The 24058-nt window shown below is 47.6% G+C and overlaps 1 protein-coding gene across 1 annotated transcript in view; it reads right to left on the reverse strand.

Moving 5' to 3' along the window:
• Positions 1-16359, reverse strand: part of phf21b (PHD finger protein 21B) — a 35311-nt gene extending 18952 nt beyond the window's left edge. The window contains exon 1 of the mRNA XM_079334774.1: positions 15803-16359. Coding sequence (XP_079190900.1) covers positions 15803-15856 — 54 coding nt within the window. The 5' untranslated portion in view covers positions 15857-16359. The remainder of the gene's footprint in view (positions 1-15802) is intronic.
• Between the last annotated feature and the right edge of the window lie 7699 nt (positions 16360-24058).

The raw sequence follows: 24058 nt of genomic DNA on the forward strand, positions 1-24058 counted from the left end.
CCTGCCTTTATCTCCTCCTCTCGGGCTCTTCTGTCCAAACCCCATTTCTTTTTAATTGCTTTTGTCCGCATCTTTGTTTACGTCTCTGCGGCCTTCCGATAAGCACGCAATAATGGGAAATTAATTTGAATACATTTACAGAGGTAGCTGAAATGTCAGAGTACAAAAATAAAAGTGGTCTCGGCACAGTGGAGCAATTCTTCTTCTTCTTCTTCTTTCATTGTGGTTTCCACACACGTGCTGGTGAAGCAGCTGGAGTGTGACGGGCTGCATGTAAACACAGTGTAGGTCAGAGAGCGGCGTGCAGCCTCAGAGTCACAGCTCGTCTCTCACCAGCCTCAGTGTGCCCTTCATCCATGTCAGCCGTTACCATGGAGACGCAGAAGGCATCTCACTCACAGGTCCGTCTTGCATTTTTCACCTTTCCATCACCCCCCCCCCCCCCCCCCCCCTTTTACAATTTGATGCATTCATGTGCTTTAAAAAAAATGGGAGGACAGACGTCTCCCTGCAGACGTCGTTTGTGGATTTTACAGTTTTAAGCTTCTACAAACACATTCATGTAAATTCAGCCTTTTATCGCCCCCCCTCCCATCCCCCCCCTTCACTCCAACAGTACATCCCCTCGCTGCCTTTCACCCATCACTCCCGGCGACCTTGTCAGAGAAAAACAAATTAAAGTCCCATTTATTACTGGCCGCTCTTTGTTAGCGCCTGACGGGCAGCACAAGGACGGCCCTCCTTCGACGGCTAAATTTAACCCCAAACCACCAAACTCACGTCTGTCATTCAGCTGCTCTTCATCAACTCTGCACATTCTGCTTCTGACTTCACTCACAAACACCACAACACTTTTCATTCAGCAGCTTTTTTAACCTTGAGATGAAGGTCGGCCTGTCACTCAAACTCACGAGGCGTTTAAGCTAACACCGTCCTGGTGAAACGTTCAGACTCATCGGCCTGAACTCCTGCAGCTGAAATCTGATCAATCCTGCAGTTTGGAGCAGAGACCTGTGAGCTAACTCCTGAATTTCCCTCGGGATCAATAAAGTATCTATCTATCTAACTCTGAACTTGACGTGAAAATGCTAATGCTAATGCTAATGAGGAAATCTTGAGTCGCACTTTTAACCCAGAAATGACTAAAAGCTGGATGTTTGACATGTGTTCTTAAAACACAAAGGGTGACGATGCATGGAGACGGGGGGGGGGGGGGGCCTTGAACAAAGAAAACTAATTGAAAAGGGATTTTTTTCTTGCTTGTTCTGAAGTTTGAAACCTGGACACCTGTTCTACATATTCCAGCACAGACGAGCAAAAACAACAAGTTAACTGATCTGAAAACCAAACAACACAGAATTGATGATTCAAGGTCACATGATCTCCTCCTCCTCTTCATCATGTGTGTGAAGTGTGTTGTTGTAAATCCACTCTGATCCTGTATTTGATCATGTCTATAAACCCCTCTATTTCAGCCCTGCTCAGAACAGGCTGTTTCTGTGTCTGTAGCTTTAAATATGTAAATGAGCTGTGTCTGACCACACCCCCTCTCTGGAAGGGCTCGGGTGTACATACATGGAGAGGTTTATTTTGAGTAATATGAGGACGTCTCCCTGGATTCATTTTACATGCTGGGTGAGTTCATGTTAACCATCTGAAAACAAAGTGCATCCTGTTTTTAATTCAGGAAAAAAAAAAAAAAACAAGGATTCAAGGACGTTTTCAGGCCTTGAATCTGAATATTCAAAGACTTTCTCTGCTCTTGTTCAACGATCCTTCTCAAGTCAAAGATTTCCGCTGCGCTTTAGTTACCAGGCAACTTGGCAGCAGGATTTCTTTTTTTTTTTTCTTGAAGTGAGGCGTGATTAAGCAAACATATTCTCTCCTCTGAAGGCCCAGATGAAACACATTTCCATTCAGGCCTCTTCTCCTGCCTGCTTCTGATTCCTCACATGTAGCTCTTTATCCAGTCACAGCGTGTCTTTGCCTTTGCAGGAATTGTGGCTGGCGCCGCCGTCCTGAAGACCGAGCAGCGATAAAAAAAAAAAAAAACACGAGTGTTTGTCGACGGCGCCCTGCAGGCTCGGAAATGTGTCAGAAAAAATGGTGTTGGCAGAGAGGAGGTGATGCATTCACAGCTCTAAATCTCAGCTTAAAGCAGGAAATCCCTTCTCCCTCTGCATCCCATCATCAGCCTCTTACACGCCAATAAAGTGTCACGTTGCTTTTACCTGCTGCATGTTTGCATTTCTCCCACACACACACACACACACACACACACACACACACACACACACACACACACACGTTTGAAAGCATGGCAGGGCTAATAATAGAGTGTGAGAGGAGACTGCATACGAACCATGCCATCTTCTGGCTGCAGCAGAGAGAAAAGAGGAGCACAACAAATCAGCGTCCAGGCTGGAGACAGAGACGCTGCTCGCTAACGCTAACGCTAACACAGAGTGGGAATGTGACTGAACTAAAACACAGCTGATACGAAGTCAAGAGGACAGACTCCTGTCCCGCTCAGGAATAACCAGTTTGAGTGGGGAGGAAGTGACTGGGCTGTGATTCGCCCTGGTTGGTCTGAGGCCAGCGGCTGTATGAATTAATGATCAGAGCTGGGGATTGAACCTCTCAGGTCTTTAGGTGACGAACAGACGGACATCTGTCCCGTACAGGATCACATGTCTGCACACATCCGTCCTCCCGCCGACCTCCTCGTCTTCTGTCTTATTTACACAGAGTCACTGCTCGTGTTCAAGAACGACCACGGACACCGGGACCGGGTCAAGACCGCCAAAGCGGAGACTCCTCCCAGCAGGATCCCAGGCTGGATACAAGCTAGCTGTGGTAGCGTTAGCAGGACGTCCTCTCTGTGGTCACGTGACGCCGCCTGCTCGTGAACCTCTCCATGCGAAGCTGTGACTCACGGGTCAGAGCGACTCGGCAGAGAGAAGGGGAGGAATATGGCTGATATTTTTAGGTGAGTGACTCACACACACACACACACACACACGTCTCTCTCTCAGTTCTCGACTTAACGTCTTAACTGGAGCAATAACGAGCTGGCGATGAAAGGAGCCGCTCGCCGCTCGCCGCTGGTCGCTGTGTTTTCATTATCTGAAACACAAAGCGGCCTCCTGTCCTCCACACGGCTGAAAATAGCTGCACGGAGAGGAAGTGTGAAATCAGAGTGAACTCGTCTTCATCCTCTGCTGCATGAGCTCGCTCGCCGGGCCGTCAACATGTTTGAGTGACCAGAGCGTTCACAAAAAGAACATGTGACCAACAAACACACCAACATTTAACATATGACACACACAGCAGCGTCCTCCCACACGCCACGCCACGCCCCCCCCTGATTCCCAGCTCCACCCACCATCCTGTTCTGGCAAACTTATTGTAAAGTTTTGGTTCTTAAACGTTTGACGAGCTCGTCTCGGAGAACGCCGTCTTGTGGTGAGGTCACGTGTGCGAGGAGTCGACCACAGACGGTGGAGGTGGAGATGACCCGGCCCAGCTGAAGCTCGGGCTGCACGCCGTCGTCTTTAACGTGGAGCGTGTTTGTCCCCCCCACGTCAGTCGGGGACATGCGAGTCTCCGAGCTTTGAAGTGAGGACAGTTGAGGCACCACGGTGCGTTCAGGGACTCGGGGGCTTTCAGAGCTGTCAGAATATTTAAAGCAGTGTTAGGCCACCACGTCCAAACATCGACCATGTGGAGCTCCGCCTCCTGTCTCATGGATCACATATTAGTCAACAAAAGATGCACAGTCAGAGGTTACATTTAGCTGAACGCACCTCGTCTCCGGGCTGCAGAGAAAGGAGGGGGAGTTTAGTCGTATTAAGTCTTTACCCGGCCAATGTTTGTGTCAGTGGCGCTTTGATTAAAGGGATTTCCACAGATTATATTCCACACAAACTGGAGAGCATTATCAGCGTTAAAGCAGCGCTGCCTGGAGCGGTGCTGCAGATCTGAGGAACAGATCAGATGGTGGATTAGACGCACGGAGGCGTCGACCTGACAGCTCATCACAGATTAACTCGGCCTGCATCCCCACAACACCAGGAGGAGAAACCCCACGTCTGCTGAGCCAATCAGAAGGCTGCCTGAAAGGGCGGGAGGAGAGCCGAGCGTGAGGACACACACACGGACACACACACACGATGATCTCTGCCTGGTCAAGCCCCGCCCCCCTACGGTCGGCCATGGTGTGTGCCGTCTGTGTGGATGTGTTAAGTGTTTAAATGACTCCTCCTCCAGGTGCATCATGGGACATCAGGGAGACCGAGTCCACCACGGAGGCACAGCTGGGACTCAAACAGGAAATGGTCACCGTGGTCACCTTTCAGGAGAGTGAGGGTAGAAAGCGGCGCTCTCTTCTCCTTTGTTGTCAGAACTGATGGGACACTTCAGGTTTCAGGTGAGTTTTTTTTAATGGCTGTTTAACGACTGAATCATCATTAAGCTTTAATTAGATGGAAGTCATAAAACACTAACGAGACCTTTCTGCAGAGGACGAGCTGGGGAAGCATTTCAAACACTGACAAACATACAGACATTATAACGTCGCTTTTGTTTGGCTCAGGAGGAAGGTGAGGTCCGGGAGGCGGAGCCTTCACCTGGCAGGATGTTTGAACCAGTTTAGAACTTGAACTGGTCCAGCATGAACACCTGCAGGCTCCACGTCCTGTCTGCTTATTTATGGACGCTGCAGCGTGACATTTAGTGCGCTTTTTATGATCATCCTGGTGATGTGATGTGATGTTCGACCCCGCAGACCTTCACACAGAGGGGGGGGGGGGGTCAATCAACACAGAGCGTGCGCCCTGCAGCCCATCAGTCCGTCCGCTCATCAAACACACACTCATAGAAAGCACCGACTCTGGCTTCTTCCAGAAGAATAAAAAACAAAAACACTTTGAAATCTGCTAAAAAGCTGTGAAAATACCTCGAACCGACTGAACCGCACAAGACGCCAACGTGTGTTTGAATCCACGTCTCAATGTGTGAAGATTTATCCCAGCAGCTCCACAGAGACAAAGACAAGTCCCCCACACTAACCCAGACCAGACCAAGACCTTTAGGGATCCAGACCCAGGCAGGGTGTCCCTCCAGTCTCAGGACCGTTTCATGTGAAACATGTGAGAGTCAACGTGAGCCGACCACAGACTAAAGACACGATGAGAGCTGATTGGAGGAAAGTGGTTTAAGACGCAGAGGTGTGACTCTGGATGTTTGTTTTCCTGACAGACTTCTTCAGTCCCAGAGGAGACGTTGTGGTTTCACCGCCGTCCTCTTGTTTGCTTTTGTCAGCTTCGTCTAACAACACGTTGAATCCTCGCCCGGCGCTGCTCTCTTCCAAAGGCTGCGCTGTGAAAAATAAATTAAAGAAACAACATCGGGCTGAGATGCAATCAAAGATCTGATGATTAGCCCCGAGCTGGTTCCACGCCATCGCCATGGAAACGCTCCCGTGCTTTAATAAACATGTAGAGGAAGATTAAGACGTGACCTTTGAGATGTTTCTCTCTCTGTCTTATTCTCCCGTTTGCTGTTTTTACTCGGCTCCAGCTTCCACCCCACCTGATCCACTTCTCAAAGGCTCTTTGAATTCAGAGTCCGGCTTCCTGTCACGCCGCGGCCTCTTCCCTCCATGATGGGGAAAACGCAGGGCATTGTGGGACGTCGGTCCGGGAAGGTGTATGCAAATGAAGTGTGGTTTGTGTGGGAGGAGTCGAAGCGGCTCGAGACGCTGCAGGACCATTCTGATGTCGGCGGTCCAATCAGCCTGACGCGGACAGCAGGGGACCAATCAGTGCAGCCCGAGAGTTCCACACGGTCTCCATAACAAAGACTAATCACACTCACTTCTTCTTCTTCTTCTTTGTTACTTCCTTTCCATAATTGACCTCTTTCTGGTGCTGTCTGTTTAGCTGGCTGAGTGAGTCTATTGTTTGTTCCTGAAGAGAGCTGCACCACACACACACACACACACACACACACACACACACACACACACACACACACACACACACACACACACACACACACACACACACACACACACACACACACACACACACACACACACACACACACACACACACACACACACACACACACACACACACACACACACACACACACACACACACACACACACACACACACACACACACACACACACACACACACACACACACACACACACACACACACACACACACACACACACACACACACACACACACACACACACACACACACACACACACACACACACACACACGAGACGGAGAGAGAGGCAACAAAAAGCTAATCAGCGCAGGGAGAATGAGGCCGGACAGCCGGCTGAGAAGGAAGCAGCTGCTGAGGAAAGACAAAAACATTCTTGTGTGCGCTCGCTCTCACAGAGACAAAGAGCTCGTCCACCTTCCTCAAAGGCTTCAACACGTCTTCAAGTTTGGGAAAGAGCTCAGAAGTACTAATCAGATGAGGAGCAGCATGTGCCTCTGCACACCTTGTTCCCGTGTCCGGGATTCTTTCAGTGCGCTCCGTGAACCTCTGAGCTGGGAATGATGTCACACCCAGCGCAGTGTGTGTGTGCGTGTGCGTGTGTGTGTGTGTGATGCAGATTCAGAGGAGCAGTGTCCTCCTCCTCCTCCTCTCGGACCCACAGGAGGTGAGGAGGGTTACAGGAGCAGCAGGAGGCTGCAGCCCGTCAGCCTGTCAGTCAGAGCCGAGGGGGAAATTCAATGACATGTGAGCCGGGTGTTAGCCCAGCAAACGTGTCAGTACACGTCTGTGTGTGACGACCACACGGGGCCGCCTCATGTCCAATCAGCCTGGACAGGCCGTGTGTCTCTCGTGTGTCCTGAGGAGGTCCGAGACGTTAACGCCTGCTCTCTGTTATCTGGTTATGAACAGCTCCGAGCATCGACGAGAAGGCGCTCGCACTTACACAAAGAAAAGATTCAAAACTTCATTCTTGAACTTTCCCAGTTTCCCATCTCAGGCAGATTACGGGGTTTTTTTTAAAAATATTTATATCTTAAAAGGTAAAAAGTTCTGTCCCTTCTGAAGTTTTGAGGACATCTCCTTTTTGAAATCTACCATGGAGCTGTTTCAGGTGCCGTTGTCATGGTAACTGTCAGAATAATCTTTGACAAAGCGGGTTGAGAAGCGGCGAGCTCAGCGTTTGATGATAAAGCCGGCCTTTTTTTTTTTCCTGCTCGGTCCGGCTGCTGACTGAGCACAGCGGTGTGATCAGCCGGTAAGCTGCTGACCGAAGCCCCCCACCATGCACGCACTCACACACACACTCACACACACACGCGCACACACACACGCACACACACACACACCACCAGCCGCTCAGTTATCAACAGAGGCGAGCTGCAAAACCTTATCACGGAAAAAAAAGTCAATATTCTGCTCCGAACGCTGCAACCTTTACAGGAGAGAAAAACGCTCCAACAACGAGCTGATCCCAATCTGAGAGAGAAAACTCACACCTGTCCTTCAAACTGCAGCGTCAAGGTGAGTCCACCGAGTCCACCGAGTCCCTGCAGGTCCACCTGCGGCAGAACAGTAGAGGGAGGGGGGGGGTGGGGGGGGGGGGGGGGGGGTCGTGTTTCATTTGGATCAAACTGTGTTTGACGATCAGTTCTTCTTGTTCTGCAGACCTCCACAGATCTGTTTCAACAAGTACGGAGGCCTGACAGGACCAAAATACAAGATGTGACTTTTGTTACAGTCAAAGACATTTTCTGTCCTCTCTTACTTCAAACTACACGTGAGCAGAACATCCTGCACGCTCCGAAGACAGCCAGCGTCAAGGTGTAGCATACACACGCTGCAGAGTGTGTTAGCATACACACGCTGCAGTGTGTTAGTATACACACGCTGCAGTGTGTGTTAGCATACAGGAGCCTGAGAGGGACACACGCTGCAGAGTGTGTTAGCATACACACGCTGCAGAGTGTGTTAGCATACAGGAGCCTGAGAGGGACACACGCTGCAGAGTGTGTTAGCATACAGGAGCCTGAGAGGGACACACGCTGCAGAGTGTGTTAGCATACACACGCTGCAGAGTGTGTTAGCATACAGGAGCCTGAGAGGGACACACGCTGCAGAGTGTGTTAGCATACACACGCTGCAGAGTGTGTTAGCATACACGCGCTGCAGAGTGTGTTAGCATACAGGAGCCTGAGAGGGACACACGCTGCAGAGTGTGTTAGCATACACACGCTGCAGAGTGTGTTAGCATACAGGAGCCTGAGAGGGACACACGCTGCAGAGTGTGTTAGCATACACACGCTGCAGAGTGTGTTAGCATACACGCGCTGCAGTGTGTGTTAGCATACACACGCTGCAGAGTGTGTTAGCATACACACGATGCAGAGTGTGTTAGCATACACACGCTGCAGTGTGTGTTAGCATACACACGCTGCAGAGTGTGTTAGCATACACACGCTGCAGTGTGTGTTAGCATACACACGCTGCAGAGTGTGTTAGCATACACACGCTGCAGTGTGTGTTAGCATACACACGCTGCAGAGTGTGTTAGCATACACACGCTGCAGAGTGTGTTAGCATACACACGCTGCAGAGCGGTTTCCCGTTGAATCAGAGTTGCAGCGCGGCGAGGAAGACTTGCCTCACGCTCTTCTATCGATTTCACCGACTTGCATCTTTCATTCGTCTCTCCCTGAAAGTTAAACTGTCTCCTTATTAAGGATTTCCCCGAGGAGTCGCTGCAAACACAACAAATAAAGAGGAGAAGAAGAAGAAGTGATGAAACCTAATGACTCTCTCTCTCTCTCTACGGTTTGAGTGAACGAGCCGGAGGGGAACACACACGCACACACACCTTCATCACTCTGATCTCATCATCCCCGTCAAATACAGGCCTCAATGCATGATGGGATACATACAGGTGTGAGAGCAGCACCTCCAATCAGATCGATTCCAGTGTCAGACATCACGATACATTTACAGATTCACCCTGAAGGAGAACATCAGAATAACGTGCCGACTTATTTATTGGACTGATAACTGATTGGTTGTTGCATCTGCACTGAAGACTCCACGCCGGCTCGTTCAGGAGTCACAGCGAGAAAACCCAGCCGCTCTTAACTCATCGTACCCATCTTTAAAAAAACATGAGCGGCTTTCCATCTCGTGCTTCCTGAACTGTGAGCCATAAAAGTGAGAAAGAGCAAGAGAGGTGTTTAATAGGCTGCAGGTGAAATATTATGGGATACAGGAGAAACCCTGATGAAAGGTTGGAGCATTCAAGTGAAGAGAGGGGAAAGTTGTACATCAAGGACGGATAGAAAGGCGGGCGAGGACTTGGATTACGTAAGACGTGGCATGTTGCGGTTAAGTAAGCTTCTTTGAAACATGGTGTTTATGTTCTGATTTGAATATTCCCTGCAGAGTGACTGATGCTCTGCACCGTGCTGTTCCCCAGATGACAGAGTGTTTCTGGGCGAGCAGCAGCAGCAGCAGCCTGAGCGAGGCCGTCAGCGCGGGTTAATTCATCCCTGCGCTCCGCCTGCCAGCTCAGCTACATCAGCACTTTCTGTGACTGGGGAAATGACTGTTTGCTGTTGGGTAATAAGGAGCCGTCTGCAGCTGATGTGAAACCTGTTCACCAGGAGGAACACAGAGGGAGAGGGACACCAGGCAGGACGTGTGTCAGTGTGTCAGCAGACCAGGCGTTTCTTTAAGTCCTGTCAAAGCGAGGTCAAAAACTTAGCATCCTGATGCTAACATTGTAGCTGCTGAACGTCATCAGTTCGGTGTTTTCTGAAGGTCTGAAAACTAGGACAGTCTCCTGATGTCTCTGCACGTGTTTGGGTTTTGTTGCACGTTCACTAGTTGTTGTCCGAGGTCGAGCTGATGCTAGGTGAGCCGTCGCCTCTGTTGTCACACACGTTGGCGTTCTGAACAAGCCGGGGAGCTGTGGTCAGAGTGAGACGTGCAGGCGACAGGATTTAGCCACCGTGGAGCTGCAAACTTTCCCACCGCCTGAAAGCAAACGCCGTCTAATCCCAGGCGGGCTCATTAGGGCCTCCTGCGGGGCCGATAATCCAGGGGCAGGTTTAGGGATTCATGCCGGACTAACTGGAGCCTGCTTCTTGTTTTGGTTTGTTTCAGAGCAGATTGGTGTAAAGGAGCGGCGTTTTCCCTGCAGACTGTCACAGATTTACTCCGCAGGTCGATCGTCACGTTGAAATTCTTCACCCGTCTGTCGTCTTCTGCGCCTGACAGTGAAGGAAGGTTTAACCCCCCGCCTGCTGGATGGACAGAAGACCTGCTCAGGACGCCTGAAGCACGGTGACATTTACTTTTCATATAGAAATATAAAACGTGAGCATGTGTGTTATTCATGAATATATGAGGCCACAGTCTCTCTCTCTCTCTCAGCTGGTGTGAGGGCGAGCATCTACCCGACCCTGACCAATGGGGAGCCCCAGTGCATGCTGGGAAACGCTTCTGTTCAATCATCAACATGAACAGTCGCAGGAGATCAAAGTGAAGATTTCAGCTCCTCTCGTGTCATGGTGAACCAGCTGCACTGTAAAGGACTGATCTGATTGGTCCACGAGTCCTTCTTGGATGTTTCTCAGACTTCCTCACAGCGTGTGCATGTGTGTGTGTGTGTGTGTGTGTGTGTGTGTGTGTGTGCGTGCTCAGGGCCATGTAAAGGGCGTCCACCTCTCTGCCTGGAAGCAGCAGCTCGTGGTTCAGCCTCTGAGGACATAAATCTGTCGTCCTCTTTTGTCCTGCTGCTCTCCACGCCGCAGAGTGTCGTCTCTGTCTTTGTGTTTGCTCGTTCTAATCGTCCCGCTCGCTTTAATTAAGAGACACATCACAGGAAACACAGAGACGAGTCGCCCCGAGGGAGGACAGCCGCTCTGACTCTCTCTAAATGCCTTCACGTCCCACCGTCCTCTCAGTCCAACACTCACATGACTTTCTTTTTCAGGATAAAGTGCCCTTTTCTTCATTAGCTGTTCATCGGCCCCCTCACCGTGTTTGCTTCTTTATTTCCTGAACATCGAGCTCAGATAAAGTTCTCTCATCCATCGCTGATCACAGTGTGAACACACGTGTTAATGTCCTCCTGCAAGCTGTGTGTGTGTGTGTGTGTGTGTGTGTGTGTGTCTCATGCCTCTGATGTACAGATATTTTAGCAGCACACAGATGATTGGCTGTACTCAGAAGACGATCGCAGGTTTCATAAAGTGCACCCACTTCTCAGGCTAACCTGCTTTCTTAACAGCATGTGAATGTGACTTCTTTTTTTTTTTTTTTCCCCACAATGCACCACACAACAAGAAGCAGAGCAGCTGCTCGCGGCTCTGATAACAGAGGAATAAGAAGACCAGCGTACAACCTGCACACGAGGAAGTTGACATGAGGAGAAGAGGATCCAACACAGAAACCAAAGAGTCACACAGACAGCAGGAGAGTGACGCCATGAATAAAACAGCCGCTGCATTATTCACTTCTGCTGTGTGCACGAGAGTCAACCTGGAAACACACAGAGAGTCAGGCCTCCACATGATGCATGGCTACTGCTCAATGAACACAATGACAGAGAAGAGGGGCGAGGGGAAGGCTGTCTGGGGTCCAGTCACATGGGGGGGGGGCAACAATGGCTACATGTTATTTCACACTGTGTACTTGAAGCGCTGCGACTCTGCTTCACCTGCAGAAGGCGTGATGATTCCCGTCATCGCCGCCGTCTGCAGGCGATCACAAAGTGCAGCTTAGCGCTCAAACTGCTCCCCATTTATGATCCCGTCACCGGCTCTGACAGAGGGCGCCACGTCCTTTCTGCACGCCATGTTTGATACGTCTGCTCCTGGATGTCAGTTACACAGCGTTCTTGGGTGAAGTGTTGAAGCCTTTAAAGCAGTTAAAGATGATTAGAAACATTTAAAGACTCGAGCCCCGCCTTTTCCTTTCAATCATCCAATCACAGCAGCTGTCACAGCCAATGTCGGCCAATCAGAGACACCTTTCCTTTGATCAAGAATCTCTTCACAGACTAAATGAAAGCAGCTGCCACACACACTCCTTTAAACACACACACCATTTAAAAATACACTCACTGTACAGAAGTCTTTATGTGCAACTTAATGAGCTTCACACACTGTGAATGTGTAAGAAGAAGGCGTCTCCATGGTTACGGATGCTGCCTTTACTCCTCATTTGAAATCTTTCAAGTCAAGTCGCTGCGGCCTTCGTTTGCACTTACATGTGAGAGCAGAGAGGGAACAAAACAAAGCAGAATTAAACACCCGGCTCGACACAGAGCGCTCCCATCGATCCCACAAATACTTTGCTTTTTTTCCCCCTCAAAGGACGACTGCAACACAACAAACGGAGCCGAACGGGCCTTTTAATAAGAAGAAAAACAACTTCTCTCTACCTGACGAGTCGCCATGATGCAACAGAGAGCAAGTGGAGCAGAGTGAAAGAGAATCAATGAATGTTTTCTTCTTGCAGAGAGAGAGAGAGAAAGAGAGAGAGAGAGAGAGAGAGAGAGAGAGAGAGGTTGATTATAGAGATATGACAAAGTGCAGAGGAAGACAGCACAGCGAATGTGAGGAGAGAAAAGCTGAAGAAGAATCCATAGATCACAGCTACTTTTGTTCGTGTTTACGTCCTCTGAGAGTTATTAAATCCTGGTTTTATTTTAAATATTCAGCCTAAAGCTAAAGGAGGAGGCTTTACCCGGGTTTCCTCTCAAACTTGTGTCCACAGGCCTCAAACTGTGACCATGAAACGACCTTTCCTCCAGCCAGCAGACATTTTCTCAATCCTGCTAATAAACAAGTTGTGCAGCGCTATCTAAATATTCCCGCTTCCATCCGACACACAGCCGCTCCGAGAGCAGCTGAAAGTTCAAGGCGAGTTGATTTCTGGGCACGGCTAATGTTGACACAGGCAGCCTCGGAGTGTGCTCACTTTTCAAGCCAAGATCGTCATTAAATCTGCGTTTCCTTTGAGCCTGGTTTGGTTGAAGAGAAGGAGCTCACGAGGGGAGAAGTAAAGGTCACATTTGCAGATAAAGAAGTAAAAATGGAGTGTAGTGGGTTGTGATTAAAAACATCGCCGTGCTCTGCTGACTGGGCTTTCTGCCTCTCTTTCTCCCTGCCGCCCCTCCCCCCATCCAAACCAAAAACAGCATCAAAGCAATCAAAATGGTAATGTTAGGCATGAATGGGGCCCATCCCCCCTCCTCCTCTTCCTCCTCCTGCATGAAACTCTGCAGACTTTTTTTCCCTCTCCATGTTAGAGGGGGGAGGAAACCACCCCCCTTCTCGCTCTCAAAATGGAAGCTTCCACTACCAAACTGAAAGAAGGAGAAGAAGAGGAAAGACACACACACACACACACACACTACAAGACAAAACAACAAGGATTTACATCCAGGACTCGAGCCAAAACAAAAAAAAAAAAAAAGAACAAGCAGAAAGTAGAACAACAGCTGCATGAAGCTTTGTGTCTTTATGAGGCTTTAGAGCAACTTTAATGGGCAACAAATCAAGGCTGCTGCAAGTGCTCACTAACTGGAAACAGATCGATGTAAGTGAGCAAACAGAGCTCTAACTGTTAAATAAAACACGTCTAAAAAAGGAGCTGGATCAAAATGCACCTTTCTTCACTTGAAATCTTCTCCCTACTGTGGGGAAGTTGTGCGTGTGCTGCCGGGCTGGGACCTAGCGGCGGGGCGGTGCAGCAGCAGCAGCAGCAGCAGCAGACGGGGAGCTGGCCGAGGTGCTGAACACACTGCTGCCTCTCTCAGCATCCATCAGACCTGCTGCTGCTAACAGGCTAACCACTTAGCTTCAAGAAGTTCATGTAGGACACAGTTTGCCCAGCCATAGAGGGAGAGTTAAAAAAAAAAAAGTGAAAGTGTATGGGTGGACAAATCAAATGCCTCCCTGTGGTCATGTGAGCAACAAGAAATAACACCAGCAGCAGACTGGTGACGATGGGAGTTTCAGCTCTTTTCAGAGAGCAGATCTTTTGGCTCAGCATCACTTCTGAAAGTTATAGATCAGTCAACTTTGAACTTGTCTTTGTTTGAATACCAAAGCGACAAAAATAAAAAGGTCCAAGGCCCCTCGGATTGTGTCATTTCTTGTTTTTTTGACGCACAAAAAAGCAGAAAAGTTTGCCTCATGTATTAATCCCTCTCCTGTGCACCTGTTTTATGGTGGTATTTTGCTACCCAGAGTAAACAGGATACTGGTGATTGCATACGCCTTATCCTGGTTTCTGACATCTGCCAACTACCTGTGCAACAAAACAAACAATAGTCTCATTTTTCTGACCTATAAATATCTGCATAAACACAAGACGCAGAAACTGGGGTATATAGATCATGTATAGGCCTTCAGGGACATGAATAACCAGGTTTGAGTGTGTGCGTGTGTGTGTGCAGGGAAACACCATAACATGAAAATGATCAAAAGCCGGATGAGACACTCAGAGTCGATGTAAGAAAACACTCTGTTAACTTTATGTAATATATAATGAAAGATAAAACATTAATGCTCTTTTTTTTTAAAGTGTAAATAGTTTGTTCGACTCTTAAAGTGAAAGTAGAGTGAATCATTTCTTGTTTTCATTTAACTGACAGGTAAAGGGAACAACGTATTTTATGCCTTCACAAAAATAAAACACCGGAAATGAAAAAAATAAAATAATTTAGATTCGTTTGTTTTTGTTTTTTTTTACGTAAATGAACCGGTTCATAAAAACTGACTCGTTAACGAAAGTCCCATCATTACCCCAGACTAAAATAAAGTAAGAAAACCGCCGTGCTAACCCGAGAGAAAGACGTTAAAAAACCCGACTACGTGACGTGACTAACGGTCGAAAACTGCAACTTTAAACTGTTAGCCGGCTAGTTAGCTTAGCATCCCCGCTGTCTGAGCATCCCCCCGTTACTCTCCAGAAACATGTCGACCTCACTCAAAATGGACGCTAACATTTTTCAACATCACACACAAACTTTGATAGCAGTGAGAGCCCCGAGAAGAGGCGATAAAAAACACGATGGTGGGGGGGGCTTCACCGCCTCACATCCACCGGGGGGGTTAGGGTTTGTTTCCCCGGCAAACATCGCTTACAGGCGGCTGTGTTTCATCCATCCATCCCGCTGTTCACCAAACATCTCCGGCGAAATGTGAAGCTTTCTATACAGACACTTCGCACTGAATGTGATCACGATGAACAAGGACTGAGAGATCATATTCATACTAATAATTATATCACAACATAAGCCTTTTTTATGCCTAGAGATTTATGCTGATAAAGTTTCTCGCACACTCCTCAAATCCGCCTGAAAGGAAGCTGAGAGGAAATATATGAGTAAGGTTTACCTGAGAGTGCTGCTTCATCTGTGCAACTAGTTTGTGAAGGATGGATGAAGTGAAATGAGGGAATTACAAAGTTAGGAGGTAAAGGGAGGAACAAAGCGAAAAGGATGAGACTCTATCACCTCATAAATATGCAGGTCGCGTCCTGATCGACACACAGCACCAACAACACCGCATTACCTCTCTACATTTGTCTTGTTGCTTTTCTCGTGAAAAAGAGCCACGACAGTGAGGTGAAAGTGAGTGTGAAAAGTGAGACTTGGTGAGACTTGTGAGTGTTGTGTGTGAGCAGCAGCAGACATGTCGCATAGTTCAGCTCTCTCTCATCTGCTCTCACTCTCTCTCACACCAACAAGCCCACAATAACACGATGTTTCACTTACCTGATGACATTGGATTTCTACTTTCAACGCCTCTTGCAGGCCTTGTAGTTCCATGTTCCGACCAGAAAAGCACTTTTCTCCCACTTTCGACGCGGCCGAGACGAAGTTTAAGTGAATTAAAGATTTTTTAAAGCGACAATAACAATTGAAAGAAGAACTACTCGGGCTGCAAAGCAAGTTCTCGCTTCTTCTTTTTTTACAGGCTAGGACTCATCACCCACTTTCCGCCCGTCTTCAAAAGTGCTCCAAACCCGGCACAAAGAACCCAGGCCCCGATCGGGTCCTCTCCGGATGACGGACGAACGTCGACGGGTACCGACGGGGAACCGGGTTAGCTTTTCTTTCGATAATTTTAAGTTGAAAAACGGGGACTATATCTTGTCCGAGTCCGCGGCTTGATTTCACTTTGCCTGGGGAAAAGTTGCGCTTCGGCTGTCAATGGTAATTCTGAAGTTCCCGGATGGAGCAGAGAGAAGTGAACCCCCCCACCACCACTATACACAGCGCATGCGCGTTGAGTAAGGGGAGCTTCAACTGCTTGTAGACAGTAAAGAGTATTTGAGAATAAAAATAAAACACTTTTACAGACTCAATAATAAGAGTTTAACAAAGATAATGGAGTTATTAATTACAGTGTTATTAAAAACTAGATTCATTTTTATTTACAATGAGCTCAAAAAAGGGAAAACAAACTGTGACACTCAATGAATGAAGTTAATTTCTTCATTTTTGTAACATTTACATGTACAAAAGGATTCACTTTTTACATCACCATCTTTATTTCCTTTTGTGACTTCACACACTCATATCTGAATTATTAATTGAGTTGAAAGTCTAATTTTGATGTTTGGGTAAAGTTAATATTTTCTTTTCTATAAAGTCCTGAAAACTCATACTGACACATTCAGGATTGTTTGAAAGTGACGGACCTCCGTTTGAATTTAAAATAAAGCCTGTGAGCTTAAATAATGTTGAAATGTAAGTTTGTTAGCAAAAAAACAACAAATCTCTCCATATTACAACTTGACTACTGTGCAGGATTACCCATTAAAACACTGAACTGTCTGTTCATATATTTCTGGGATTAAACGACTCTTTTTTCAATCTGTCTGTCAGGTGACGTGGTGCAGGTTGTCAGACTTTCTGAGGGGAAATAAAAGTGACCTCTGACATTCTGATGAGACAAAAGCAGTGTGTGTGTGTGTGTGTGTGTGAGGGGGGGTAGCTGTTGAGTCCTCAGACAGGCTGTCACTCCTCTCTTGAGGCCCGACGGTCTGTTAGTCCTTTTCAGGGACCAGAGAGCTCAACATATATAATACCTCTGGAATTAATAATAATCTGAAATTGTGTCATCCGAACATAAAGGCCTGGTTCATTTAAAAATCCTGGTGACTGTGACGTGTTCTGACAAATGAAGGCAGGTTTCTATGAGAGGATCCTATGTGTGAAGTTTGTTGACGAAATATCAGGAGAATATGCTCAAAAACAACAATGAACAACAACATCAGTCCTAGAAAGACAAGTCTTCATCCTTTCAGCTGTATCTGTATCTGTCTTGTTTTGATTTAAATAAAGGGTCTCATAATGACTAAATAAAGTCAGGCTCATGGTTAATAAAAATAAAAAGTACTACAATAGTCTTCAGAGCTGGCTCTATTTATATATATACATAATTTTTTTTATTATTTATTTAAGAAATGGTGATGACCATCAGTTTATTCTGGTTTGAGGTTTCAAACTTTTAATCTAAGTTCAGATTGGTTTTCAAGCAGCCTGGAATCGTTTGATGCTTGCGTGGTTTGACGTGCACACATGATGGATTACATCTCAAAGGAGAAAAACAAAAATGGCAGCAGCTGCAGCATCAACAGCAACAATCAGAACTAAGTGAAGAAGGCGAGGAGAGAAAGTGAGGGACGGCACGTGTTCTCAAATGTGTCGGGAAAGGACGATATAAAAAGTCTCGAACTAATTCTACAAACACAAAGAGGCCAAATGTGGCAGTTTGCTCTCCTGTTTCTTTCTCCCCCATCTCTGTCAGTCCGACCCCCCCCCCCCCCCCCAATCCTGCACCTCCTCCTTCTCCTCTTCCCCGTCCTCCTCCCGCCCCTTTTCACACATGCCGTGAAGCTATTGGTCCAAACTGCTGGTTCTGTGCGCGAGGGGCAGTAGTGGGCCAATCAGGAGTTGTGACTCCAGAGCGACAGGAGGGAGGAGCCAATGAGCAGAAGCGAGGACTCTTGGGGGGCGGGGCTTAACGCGGGAGTATGTGATGTGAGAGTTGATGAAGAGCAGAGATGGCAGTGAGTGTTTGAATTCATCTTCAACTTCAGTTCACTTTCAAGCACATGACGGAACCAACGCGACGCTTCCGCGTGTTTTTAAAGCTGCCTGAGTGACGTCAGCAGCCTGCAGCACCATGGACAGAGGCAGCACTCACAACCGGACATGACTGTTTGTCATGAGCCCTGAGCTACACTCCCCTGACTTCATCATGTAACAGACCGTCCTCAGGCCAGCATCCATGAACACAGGCCGCGAGTCTGCATCAGAGCCCGGAGTAAAGTTGTAGTTTGTAGTCAGCTTGCAGCGTTGACAGAAAGTAGTCCCCCCTCCTCCCTCCCTCCGCTGCCTGCCTGCCCGCTGTAACCCTCCCCCACCCCGGCCAGGTCTGCTGCTACATCAGCTGCTACTTTTCATTTCACGGCTCAGCGGTGAAACTCTTCAAGTCCTCTCTCTGTGGTGGCTTTCCCTTCCAAGCTGCTCCCGGTTTTTAAGCTGCTGCGCTCCCTCTGAAAGGACTCAGCCTTCACATCCACCGTGTCTGCTGCTGTTTGTTTTCTATTATTGTTTTTTGGCTCTAACACTGCAGGGCTGGAGCCAGGATTTAACAAGCCCTGAGGTCAATCCAACCCCCCCCCCCCTCACCCCCTGCAGATTATTGCTGTGATTATTTGGAGATATACTTTGCTCAATTACATAATCTGTCACTTTTATTTCACAGCACTCCTTTTGTTTTGAAGCACACGGTCTCATGATGTGTTGAAGTACTCGGATATCCAAAGAAGTCAAATGTGACACTTTCAGTTTACATTTAAAGCTGGATTTAGTTTGTGGTAACAATAATATAAGTCTTATAGGACCCTGATACAGGCTCATTTCTTGTTTAGTCTGTTGGCAACATTTAACACATTTGTGCAAAGCAAAGGTCAGAGGTCAGATTTGAAGCCACAGTCTAAAACCTCCTCACATGGAGAGCACGACGCGAGCTCCAGGCCGTCAGCGCCTCATGTTTGTGTACCTGCTCTCTCTCTCTCTCTTTCATCAACTTTAAATCGCTCGAGATTTTGAACATATGCACAAACATTTTTCCTGTCGATGATTTCATTGATTTCTAATCTAATTAAAAGTGCAGGCAGAGAAATACAGGCAGAGACTCAAACAGATTTGCTGTCAGCTGGACGTTAGTTTTATCATATAGTCCACCTCGGGCCAGGCCTGGACCGGCCATCTGTCAACACTGCAAAAAACCCTGAGCCAAGCCTGGACCGGGCCCGGGTCTCTCCGCTCACAGCAAATGTTTAACGAGGAATATTTGGAAAACAAATAACCTGGAGCAGGCTGCTCCTCCGGCTGCAGGGCTTTCATGATGAGAGAGGAGACCGAATCACAGACAGCCGCTGAACGCAGCCACGAGGAACGCCACCAACAGAGACGTAAAGTGAAGCCCTCCCAGGCTAATTCATAAATACTGATGCTGCTCTGTGATACGGAAGCCCGAAGAGGACATACTGTGAATCCATACACTCTTATTTTGTCTCTGTTCACCTGACAAAACAAATACATCTCTGTGGTTTCCCCCCCGTGGACAAAGCAAATATCAAACATCATCCCCCCCTAACGTTTGTGTGGAAAATGTAACCGCCATTTTGGATGAGTAATTTTAGCTGGTTGCAGCAGTTTGAGGCCATGAAGTGTAAATAACACTGGATGAAGTCTGAGTGGTGTCCTGAGACGTTAAAGATCCACCTCCAGGTCTCTTTGGGGCTTCAGGTAAAAACACGGGGACTGAACTTCCTGTAGTAATCAGAGGCGTGTCTTTAAGAAGTGCGTGTGTTTGATTCCTCTCTGCAGGGCGCCGTAGTGCCCGCCGTCTGTCTGATGTTTTTTAGGAGTACGTCCTCCCCGCTGCTCGGGATCACAGCTCAGAACTCTGATCCTCCACCTGGGGAAATGTGTGTGTGATGACAGACGCCGCCCGTCACACTCTTTAAAGCGGCCTGATTACTGACTGTCTGTTTGGGTTAGCACGAACACCGAGGGGAGTTCAGAACAATCCGACTGAGATGACTGAATTACTCTGATTAATTATTCATTCCTGTTAAATCCTTAAACTTTGAATGAGCGAGCGGCTTCTGCCTTACAGCTGCACCAACAGCAGAGCGGAGCTTAAAAAAACCATCTGATTAAATTAAAGGAGTCACTGCGTCGCGCGGTCCAAAAGAAGATGAGACGTTTTCAGGACAGTTTGTAGAGACACATGTAGGTGGAGACGTGTGAATCAGACGTGACCTTTAAATGCAGCTGTGATGACGTGTCGTCTGTTTTGTGTCCAGGTGGTGAGAGTGGTCTGCAGGTGAGGGAGGAGACGCACAGACGTCCTGTAATCGTCTTTACACGAGTGTACTTTAAGGCTGAGTGTCAGCAACAACACACAGACTCAAAGCTAATTGTTAAACGCTAGCCTGTGGAGCGGATGATGATAATTATTGCTTTGCAAATCTAATCACACGCTGCTCAGTGTTCATTTACAGAAGGCAACTTTTTTCTCGTCTCTTTATCGTTCTTTGCAGCTTCTTCAAAGAAAACTACAAAACAAAGAACGCCAAAAACGGGATCTTTCCTCGGGCGCTAGCTGCTACACGCCGCACGTTCCTGACACACAGAAACACAGTGAATCCTTATTATGTCAGCACATTATCTCCACATGACAATTTCCTCTGGAACAATGTGTTGTTCTGCCATTGAGCGGCAGCAGAATGGGACTTCGGCCGCCTTGTTCCGTCCTGATGTGGCTCGCTCAATAGCTGTGCTGCGTCTTTGTGCTGCAGGATTGCTCGCTGCCGTTCTCGGCTGGTCGCCAGGCTCGAGCGGAGACCACTCACAGGAAGAAAAGAAGACTTGTGTTTACTTATTGTTGAGGTAAAAGAAGCTCTGAGTGAGAGAACTGGGTCAGCTCGTCAGCACGGAGACAATGAAGTGAGAGAGGGAGGAGGTGTTTGGGACGAGTCGACTGTAAGTTAGCGCTCCGAATGACACCACACATAATACAGGTAGCACTTTAAAGCCCACACTCTGTCAGAGGAGACGCAGCCTCTACGTACTGAGAGGCTGAAAGTGTTTCCGTCCTGTCACACGCCCACTGATCTCCGTTCATGTCAGCTCACAACAAACATGTTTACTCTTCATCCTCTCAAGTGCACATTTGTCAAATGGAGCTCGCTGTGCTAACGTGGCTCAAACATTCCTCTCACGTTACGCTCCTTGTCATTTTCAGTCTTTCATACCTTTTGTTGCTCCGCATGTTGGAGGGCACGACATCTACCCATAAGTATGGATGTTTCAGATGAAGACTGAGCAGCAGCCTGCAGAGCCACAAGAACATCAACATGTTTAAAACTCTCTCCAAAAATAAACCTCTGGATGCTGAAACATTAGCAGCGTGTCAGTTTCCTCTAACACTGCTTCAGCACTAAACCCCTGAAAGAGTCTGACTATTAAAGGAGCAACATTGAACTCTGACCCCGAGGGTTTCACATCAGCTCGCTCTCTACAGATCAGACAGGAGGGAGTAAGTCAACATCATTTCAGAGTTCACCAGTTTGTCTGCAATTCAAAGCAAGAAGTGAATGAAGAGTGTGAAAGCTCAGGACTCCTCTTTGTGTTGCCATGGCATCAAGGCATCGATACTGTTTGACTGCTACGTCTGACTCCTTCTTATATCTGAGGGGACAGACGGATGTCTGTGGGTTTTTGAAGGTAGAGGAATGCCGTGTTTATTCTCCGCTCTGATGTCTGATGCAGCTCTCTCTCTCTCTCTCTCTCTCTCTCTCTGACTGCACTGTGCTGACATTTATGTCAACCTCTCATAAAGCCCAAAGACACGAGCCGTACAAATGTCACAGTATCTTTTCATCAGCAGTGAAGGAGATGTTCTTGGCTTCTGTTTGGTCTGCGTGCTGCGCCGCTGTTTGCCAACCCTCCATTTGGAAGACCAAATAAAAATGTCAGAGAGGCTGTGTGTGATGGAGTGTCTGCGCTGATATCAGACCACACACACACACACACACACACACACACACACACACACACACACACACACACTGGGATGGTGAACTGGGAAATCAGGAAAGAATAAAGATGATCACGCTCTCTCCCTCTCTCCCTCTCTCCCTCTCTCCCTCTCTCTCCCTCTCTGTCTCTCTCTCTCTCTCTCTCCCTCTCTCCCTCTCTCTCTCTCTCTCTCTCTCTCCCTCTCTCTCTCCCTCTCTGTCTCTCTCTCTCCCTCTCTCCCTCTCTCTCTCTCTGTCTCTCTCTCCCTCTCTCTCGTGTTCATTCATCTTCTTCATCAAAACGGCAGCGAGGAACACGAGATATTCAGCACAAATAATGAAACACCTTCTAATCTGAACCCTGCGGCTCATCACTCACAGCTCCCTCCCTCCCCGTGTTTGAACACAGGCTGCAGCGTTTCAGGAAAACAGACGCCGTCGACTTCCTGTTTGTTCAAACTCGAAGAACACAGAATAAAAGTGTTTGAAGCAGTTTAATCAGGCTTCTATCTGAACACGTGTTTCTCACTGTGAGATCTTATTCCTCCACACTCACACGATAAGAAGAGAACTGCTCTTACGTCCTCACACCTAAAGGACTCTGTCTCAGTCAGGCCTCATGTCTTTTTCTCTGCAGTACCTCTCTCAGCCACTAGGAGGCAGGATGCAGTTTTCCTGTCAGCTCACAAGTCCATCAGAAACTTCTTCTCTTCTTCCCTCACACACACATTTCATTCCCTGACCTTTTTTTTTTTTTTTTTTTATGAATGGATGCAACATTTTAGATCATTAACTGCATCAGTTCTGCTTCCTGTTTAATTTGTCTCCGGACTAATCGCCGTCAGCACAGACACTCAATTAATTCAAACCTAATTAGAGCTCCATTAGCCAAACGCCTAATTGACACGTAGATCTGTCTGCTGAACGGCCAATTAGAGACGAGATGCATGACAAGAAATGATGGCGAGATCTGAACGATTCAATCAAATGTATGGAAATTAATGAGAGTGAAAGACGAGATCATTCAGAGCGTACAAAGTCAAAACCAGAGTCCAGAATCAGACGATGTGAAAGTGTAAACATGAGTCCTTCTGTATTCATCTCACACGCTCACATCAGAGCTTCCTCTTAGTTTTAACTGTGACGATGCAAACACTATTTTAAATGCAGTCTTTGTCTGTTGTGAGAAGTTATGAACTTCTATGTTTTATTGTATTGGGTTTTTGTGACTTGACTTTTCTCTGTGAGATTATTTTTTGGATTATTGTGAGGTTATTTTTGCACATAAATAAACTAAACTAAACCTGCAGAAGTAGGAGCAGAGGACATGCATTAAAGGAGGGGACAAGTCAGGACACCTCTCCAGCTTCCTGACGACACTTCAGCAGGTCCCAACTCAGGAAGTCCCCTCAAACGTGACGAGTGTCCATCTGATCCTCGGGTACCGCCTCGCGCTGTGTCGGGTCGTGAGCTGAGGTGTTTAAAGGTCATTTAGCAGAACTTTGTTGTGTTTTTATAACAAAGTAGGACTTGTTTTAAATACTGCCCCCTTGTGGTGACCGTGTGTCCGTCCTCTCACCTGGTGGCTGTTGAACATCTCTAATCCTGACCTCACTCTGAAGTTTGTCCCACTAACTCCAGCTCAGAGGGACCGGGACCGGCTCGATCACAGCCCACGCTGGCTGCTGCAGGATCAGTGGACCCCCGCTGAGTGAGGGGCCTCCACACTGAGCCGAGGGGCCCCGTCATCTAATCAACATGCTGTGATTCACTCTGCACAGCAGGGAGGAGCCCTCTGCATGGTGAACACTTCACATGTATGGACCATGAATACAAATCATTTTTAAAACACCAAAAGCAACCAATCAAAACCCAAAGAAACTTTGACTCAGATTATATAAAAGTAGAAAAGCTGGGTTACCTC

This window comes from Symphodus melops, assembly GCF_947650265.1.
Source record: "Symphodus melops genome assembly, chromosome: 22".
In the NCBI taxonomy this organism is placed as follows: Eukaryota; Metazoa; Chordata; class Actinopteri; order Labriformes; family Labridae; genus Symphodus; species Symphodus melops.